The sequence below is a fragment of the Octodon degus genome, unplaced genomic scaffold (assembly GCF_000260255.1).
Source record: "Octodon degus isolate 3935 unplaced genomic scaffold, OctDeg1.0 scaffold00160, whole genome shotgun sequence".
NCBI lineage: Eukaryota > Metazoa > Chordata > Mammalia > Rodentia > Octodontidae > Octodon > Octodon degus.
The window spans coordinates 5,797,330-5,805,071 of record NW_004524736.1 but is presented as its reverse complement, the minus strand read 5'-3'; the positions used below and the strand labels follow the sequence as shown (position 1 = coordinate 5,805,071).

At 40.4% G+C, this 7,742-nt stretch overlaps 1 protein-coding gene across 12 annotated transcripts in view; it reads right to left on the bottom strand.

Annotated features, from left to right (window-relative positions):
• The window catches only part of Nrf1 (nuclear respiratory factor 1), a 184,533-nt gene that overhangs the window by 67,146 nt on the left and 109,645 nt on the right, over positions 1-7,742 (bottom strand). For all 12 annotated transcript variants that reach the window (XM_004642746.2, XM_023702844.1, XM_023702851.1 and 9 more), the window contains one exon: positions 1,795-1,935. In XM_004642746.2, coding sequence (XP_004642803.1) covers positions 1,795-1,935 — 141 coding nt within the window. The remainder of the gene's footprint in view (positions 1-1,794; positions 1,936-7,742) is intronic.

The window sequence follows — 7,742 nt, the reverse complement described above, 5'->3', positions numbered from 1 at the left end:
TTAGCTTTATATTTATAAAATATAGTATTATTTCACATGAAGTTGTTGCTTTACACCTAATAAGGAAGAAGTGTCCCCTCATGAATAGCAACACTGGTGTTTGTACCAAATGAGTGCCTACTCAAGGAACTTGTGCTGATTTTGCAAAGTGATTTTGCTTTGATCCTTAGGTCATTTATTGACCTTATACTATTGTTTAGATGGCAAATGGTTTCAGGTCCTGGGTAGCTGTATTGCATAGGAGTAAAGAATAAAAAGTAAGTCTCAGCTCTCAATTCTATCAGCAATACAGATCTGAGACAAGTATAGAAGTTAATAGATGAGATCATTTCAGGTAGTGTTAAGTGCTATTTAGACAATAACATCAAGATTGTATAGGGGCTGGGGCGATGGCTCAGTGGAATAAGCACTTGCCTGGCAAGCGTAGGGGCCTGAGTTCAATCCCCGGTTCTGCCAAAAAAAAGAAAAAAAAGAAAAAGAAAAAAAAAAAAAAAAAGATTGTATTAATTAGTGATCCTGGGGAGGATAAAGATTCATAAGATGGGATAATCAAGAAAGGCTTGAGCTGGGGATGGTGGCATATGCCTGTGAGTCCAAGTAGTCAGTAGGCTTAAGCAGGAGGTTCAAGGCAGAAATAGGGGTCATTCTTATTCCGGAACTTGAGCAACCAGAGGAATGGTTGTGGCATCAAGTGACACAGGGAACAAAAGGGAAGGGACTGGGTGGTAATGGAGAGTGGGGACAATCAAAGGTTCTGTGCAGAGCATTCTGGCTACTGGATGTTTCAGTGGTACACAGCTGAGTACAATGGCACATACAACAGGAAGCCCACAGGTGAGACCACTAAGAGAGGAATGAAGAACAGGAGCCTGGGCTCTGGAATACACCAACAGTGATTTGACAAAATGAGCAAAGGGAGTCATAAAAGAGGCTGAGAAGCAGGAGCCAGTAAGGCAGGAAGGCGTTCAGGAGCAGGAGACATAGAGGCTGAAAGAGGGAAATGGTTGAAGCTGGATGTGGTGGTGCACACCTGTAATCCTAGCACACAGTTGAGGCCAGCCTGGGCTATATACTAAATTCAAGGCTAACTTGAACTACTTAGCTAGACTCTGTCTCAAAAAAAATCAAAAGCAAAATATAAAGTTTTAAGAAGGAAGGAGTAAGTTAAATATTCTTTAAAAACCCAGTAATGACAACAAAATTGATAACTAAATTTAGCAAGACAGGACATCAATAAATAAGATGGAAAATATAAAAATGCTGATTTTGATAAAGCCATTACTTAAACATAAAAGCAACACCTTATCAAAATCACTGAGGTGCATGATTACCAGGCTAACTAAGCATATTTTGACTTCCCTTTTCAGATGAAGAGGCACTGAGGGAATCAGGATGGAGTCCTTCTGAGCTGTGTGTTCTTGTTCCCTGGGGAACAGTGTTACTTGGCAATAGTGTGATGGTATCCAGAATTTACACGGAAAGAGAAGCTCAGCTCAAGAGACTATAAAACCTGTCCCAGTTGATGGTCACATTCTCCTGTTCAGACCAACCCCAAGCTCCAAGTTTCTTGATCCAACCCAAAGGCCCCATGAGAGGAAAGAGCAGACAGCAGAAGGAGGAGCCCCATGCATAACCTCCAGTGGGAGCACTCATCAAGCACTGCCCTGCCTTCTCAGAGGCTGCTGCCTCTTGTCACCCTCTGGTCTGCACCTCCTCCCTGTCACATCACTGAACACAAGGCTAGGAAAGTGAGCCTCTGGCTTCTGCATCTGTGCCTGGTTTCCAGCCCCTTACCTGGGTCATTTTGTCCACGGAGACAGGAATCCCATCTATGGTGAGAGGCGGCAGCTCGGAGTTAACTTCCTGTGGCGCAGGGGCGTGTTCTGCCAGGGCAGACTCCAAGTCTTCCAGGATCATGCTCTTGTACTTTCGCACCTGCAGGGAATTAAGGGCAAAAGTAAACAAGCTGGCCCACTACAGGGGAGGACTGGTGTCAGGCAGCGGCAGGGGGGCAGGGGGTGGGCAGGCTTCCCTGAGCCACTGCAAACACTCCTGCAATTCACTGGCCCTGAATATATCACACCCAACAAATTTTAAAAAAAAGATTATGCAATTACAAGGACCAACAGCAGAAAGAGGTGGCAGGGCAAGTGTTTTGGAAATATTGTTTGGAAAACAGTTAAAAGTTCAGATTTCCTTGGTCAACACGAAGCCACCAGCTGTTCAAGACCTACCAGGAATGGTCTTCATTATTCTGCATTTCCTAGGCTAGGTAGTAAACACTTGACTGGCAATTAATTGCCAAAATCATTTTCTAGATCCCTAAGGATTTGTCTGTAAAATTCTAAGTAACCTGTTTGAAGTTTCTACTGCTTTTCCACAAAGACAGACTACAAGATAGATATGAGATGCACTTTTACAAGATGCTGAACTAAGAAGAACTAAAATAAAAAAACAGTTTATTGTAGCAGAGAGTCAGAAGTGCACCCGAGAGCCCATTGGTCATATCCTGCTCCCTTCTGGCCTGCCCTGGCCACAAAGGTGAACTTCAAAGCTCTGGTGCCTCTGCAGCACTTGTCCACATCCAAGCCAACCCTTGCTACCAAGAGTGAACATCTAAAAAGAGAGCCCTGCAGCAGCAGCACAGGCTCACATGCAGGTTCTCAGGAGCAGGAAGGGGAAGCAGATGCTGGATCCTGCAACCACCTGTAACTGGCTCATTCTCTTGGAAGACTACACACAGGGATAGGACACCTCAGAGGATTACAAGAAAGCCACAGAGTTATGGAAATGTGACAAGAAATGGCCTTCAGGACTCAAGGCATTTGCTCACACTGAAAAGGGAAGAGAAGAGAAGGTGTGCCCCAAAGTTCTGGCACCGTTCAAGTCCTGGATATTCTGCTAAGTGGACTGGACACTCAATCAAGACATAGTTCTTGGGGCCAGGGAGATGGCTCAGTGGAATAAGTGCTTCCCTGGCAAGCACAAGGGCCTGAGTTCAATTCCTGGTTTCGCAAAAAAAAAAAAAAAAAAAAAAAAAAAGATACAGTTCTTTATTAGGACTCATCCTGAGGAGTATATAAGTCTATGTTGTACTCTAGGTATATGGAAAAGTAAATTTGGTGGCTTATGATACAATTTTAAGGAAAAAAGTGCATCTCATATCTATCTGGGAGTCTGCTTTTGTGGAAACACAGTAGAAGTTTCAAACAGGTTACTTAGAATTTTACAGACAAGTCCTTAGGGATCTCGAAAATGATATTGGCAATTAATTGCCATAGTCAGTTAAGGAATCCTCCCAACAGTTCCATAACTTAAAGAGGGTGAAGGAAAAATATTGCAAACTAAAGACCCATTATAACTCTATAGATTATTTTATCCTGTCTCTAAATATAAAACTATTAACAGTTTGTCAGCTGAGTGAGGTGGCTTATGCCTGTAATCGCAGCTACTTGAGAGGCAGAGGCAGGAGGGCTGTAAGTTTAAGGCCTATCCTGGCAACTTAATGAGAATGCCTCAAATAAACAAATTAATAAAGTTTTATTTATTTTTTCTTTTTGGCAGAACCGGGGATTGAACTTGTGCTTGCCAGGGAAGCACTTATTCTACTGAGCCATCTCCCTGGCCCAATAAAATTTTAAAATGGGCTAGAAGGTATGGCTCTGTGGCCAAATACTTGTCTAGCAAGCACAAGACTCTGGGTTTGATCCCAACACTTAAAAAGGAGAGAAAAACAAAAAAACTCATGTTTATAGTTTTGAGGCAGGGTCTCACTATGTATCTCAGGCTGGCCTTGAACTCACATGTAGCCCAGATTAGGCTTAAACAGTGATCCTCCTGCCTCAGCCTCCCAAGTGCTGAGATTATGGGTGTGTGCCATCACACCTGGCAGAACCTTTTACTGTAACATCACTGGTATTGCTACAACTTCAAAGTCTACAGGGTTACATTTTGTTTTTTGTATTTCTTTATTCTATGTAGAACTTTTATGCTATAAACCCACAGAAATGACTGACTTACAAGTCTGAGAATTTAGGATAGCAAATTAAATCCTTATGATGGGTGTGAGCCCAGAGTAAAAATGAATGACAACAGTATATATCACATTTCATATGCTGGTAATACCTGGCATTCAAAGATGAGGACTCATAAGTTTAATTTCAGTAACCTTCATGAATGAGCAAAATTCTAGAAGTTCACATCCTGGTGTCTTGCTAAACTTGTTCATTGTTGGATAGATGGCAGGGTGGAGGAGCTACCCGTTCAAATGCTGTATATGTCATATCCATATTTGTTACACAGGGTAGTGAAAAAATAAATCAGAACTAGGTTCACTCTCAGAAAACCTGTACCATGATGGATATGAGAATCCTTTTCCCAGAAATTCAAGGTTTCTTGGGATCCACTGCCTTTAAATCTGATGTCTGAAGTTTAAAATATGCATGATACTTGAAGAAATAGTACAATTAAAGACTCAGAAAAGAACTTGTTATGTGCACAAAGATGAAAGAGGAGGCTTGGCCAGCTAAGTCAACATTTAAGTGGGTTCTGGTATGGGCCCACTGAGGATGCCTAAAACCAATGGCAGTGCTGAGCTCTGTGTATACTATGCTTTCTTCTGTATGTGCATACCCAGGGCAAAACTTACTTTGTGTACAGTATGCACAGTAGGAAATGAAGAGTAACTAAGAATAGAAAAATTACAATAGACCACAATAAAATTATGATACTGTGATCTTTCTCTCTTGAAAGAATGTAGGCATATCCCTCTGTTTGTACCTTTTGAAATGGTAATGTTTTTCTTGTGCCATTGAATATTGGAAGTGTTTAACTTGGCACTTGGACTTTTCAGCAATGCTAAAACTATTAAGACTTTGAAAAATCTTGCAGATAGACTAAATGTCTTTTGCATAAAGGGATGTGCATGAGTCTTTGGGGGTTCCAGGAGCAAATCATAATGGTTATAATGTAATACAGTGGTGATAGACTTAATACTGATTCTTCAGGATTGTTAAAGCTGTGTTATAATGTCCAAGTTGTGAAATCTTAAGAATAAGCATGTCTTTGTATCTGGAAACTGGTTTAAAGAAATGTGCCTGGTTGTCAAGTTGACAAGGAGTGGATTGTACTGGTTGATACATTGTGTCACCTTGAGAAGTTTAGAAGTTTAATTTAGTGACTCAACAGGGAGCCAGGATTCTTACTTGGTTAACATCCTCATCCTGTGCAAGAGGAGGGCATGGATATTATATGAGTTCTAGAACCCCACCCCAGCGTAGCCTTCTTATAATGTAAGGAGAGGAGAGAGACTTGCTTTCTTAGAAGCTGCAACTGTTGCCCCTCTCTTTGCTGTTTGCTGTTTTCCAATGCCAGAAATGTCTACTCTCTGGGATGTGTTATTTTGCCTGGAGCACACTGAGTACAGACTGAAATGCCCACTAACTGTGAGCTGAATGAAACTTTCCTTCCTTAATGTTGAGTGTTGGGTATTTTGTCCTAGCAATAAGTAAAGAGTAAAAGAGACAATGATGTAAAAAAAATAGACAGTATTCATTGTTTGCTAAAACTATCAAAAATTTAAATTTCCTTTAACCTGAAATAGGAAGAAATTAAGATCAAAATTTAAGATCTTTAATTTAAGATCAAAATTTTATTAACTTAATAAGATTTCACCTGGTAAAAATAAAAACAAATAATGAATAAAAAAAAAGAATGTAGGCAAATGTTAATGTTTTGGACTATGTTTGACTGTGGGTAACTGAAACCATGGGTAAGGAGGGCTGCTACAAGAGGAACCCAAGAAAGTGTCATTTAGAATCCCAGTGGGGACAGACTCAGCTGTATCTGATGGCAGAGAAATATGGGAAAAGTGGACAGTGATTGTAAATGTTGAAATGCTGGCTAATAAGCTCATACTTCATCCTATAAAAAATGGAAACTGAGAGCAGGGCATGTTGGAGCATGCCTGTAGTAGTTGGGAGACTGAGGCAGGAAGATCATTGTGAGTTTGAAATCAGCCTAGGCTACAAAGTAAGCTCAAGACCAGACTGAACTGCACAGCCAGACCCTGTCTCAAAAAGACAAAAACAATCAAAAAATGGAAACTGAGTTTTTTGAGAAAGATAAATGAAAATAAAGTAGCAGAACATTCCACTTCAGAGCTAGATAAAAATTATGTTGATTTGTAGCTACATACCTTATCAGCTTTATGTTATCAGGACTTAAGTTTATTAAGCCTCAATGTTCTTATCTACAGAGGGGGCATATTAATATTTTTCTTATGGAAGTATGAGGCTACTTAGAAGCTGAGACAGGAGGATCTCAAATTTAACCCCAGCCTGTGCAGTTTAGTAAGAAGACCCCGTCTCAAAATAAAAGTTTTAGAAGTAGCTCATTGTGAAAGTCTTGGGTTCAATCACCAGTAATGCAAGCAAGCAAGCAAGCACGTGCGCACACATGCACACACACATGCACACACACACACACACACACACAGAGGCAATGCTGTAAGGCCTGAGACAACATATACAGTGGTGCTTGAGGCATAGCAAGTGCTCGGTAAATAGTATTTGATGATGACAAGTCTTTCCAAAAATTTTTAGCTTTAGTGTAGAGGTGAACTGAGGGAAGAGATTGGCAGCTGGATTTGATGTTCTCATTTTTACTGTAACTGTGAAACCAGACTGTTGACATATTATAGGTGTGTGACAAAGGCCTGAACTGTACTATGGCAAGTTGGAACACAAAGCAACTTACATTTCATCCTGTTTGTGGCATCAGTTATAAGATACACCATTTTGTAGCACAAAGACAAAAAATATTGATGAACTCTGACATACTGCTTATCACCTAGAATTTTTATTGTACATTTAGTTATGATTCATTGGGTACTCTTCCAATAAGTATATCACTTCTGTTTAAGCATAAAAAGGAAACTTTAAGTCAAGTAAAGATATGCTTGAACCTTCTTCACATCCAGTCCACATCTTTTAATTATACTTGTTTCAGTCCCTTGCCTGTTTTTCATGTAATTCTATATTCTTGCCACCAAGAGCATGGGTATTGCTGTAGTTCTTTAAAACTCTCTTGAGGTTTTGTTTTCCCAGCCTGTAACAAACTCGTGGGTGCAGCTCTGCCTTGGAGCCAGCTGAGTATGGACTGAAACCTCCAGTGACTTTCTCTGATTGGGTAAAACTTTCTTCTGGAGAAGATTACAATTTGAAACTGAGACTGCTTAATTATATAATACCAGAACAGTACACATTTAAAATAATTCCTACAAAGATTGAGTTAAAATGAAAAAGACAAGAGGCTATGAGATGGGAAAAGCTATGGGGGCAAGGACAGGTGTCTACATCCAAATAGTTCATAACAGATGTTTAAGAACCCATATTCATCATCATATTATATGAGTAATGGGGATAAACTGGTTGTGAGATCAGAGAAAAAGAAAAGAATGAAAAGTTGGAGAGAGATGAAGCTTTAAACAAATTATTTCAGCAGATCTACTCAAATGGCTCTGATGAAGTCAAACATGCTATGAAAAAAATCATTTGTAAGAACATGAGCTTGGGGCTGGAGAGATGGCTCAGTGGTCTAAAGCACCTACTTGAAACAAGCTTGGCGAAGCACAGGGACCTCGGTTCGATCCCCCAGCACCACATACCAGCCAGCCCCGCCCCCTGGTGGGCTGAGCTGGCCACACACACACAGACACAATAAATAAATGTAATAAATAAAAA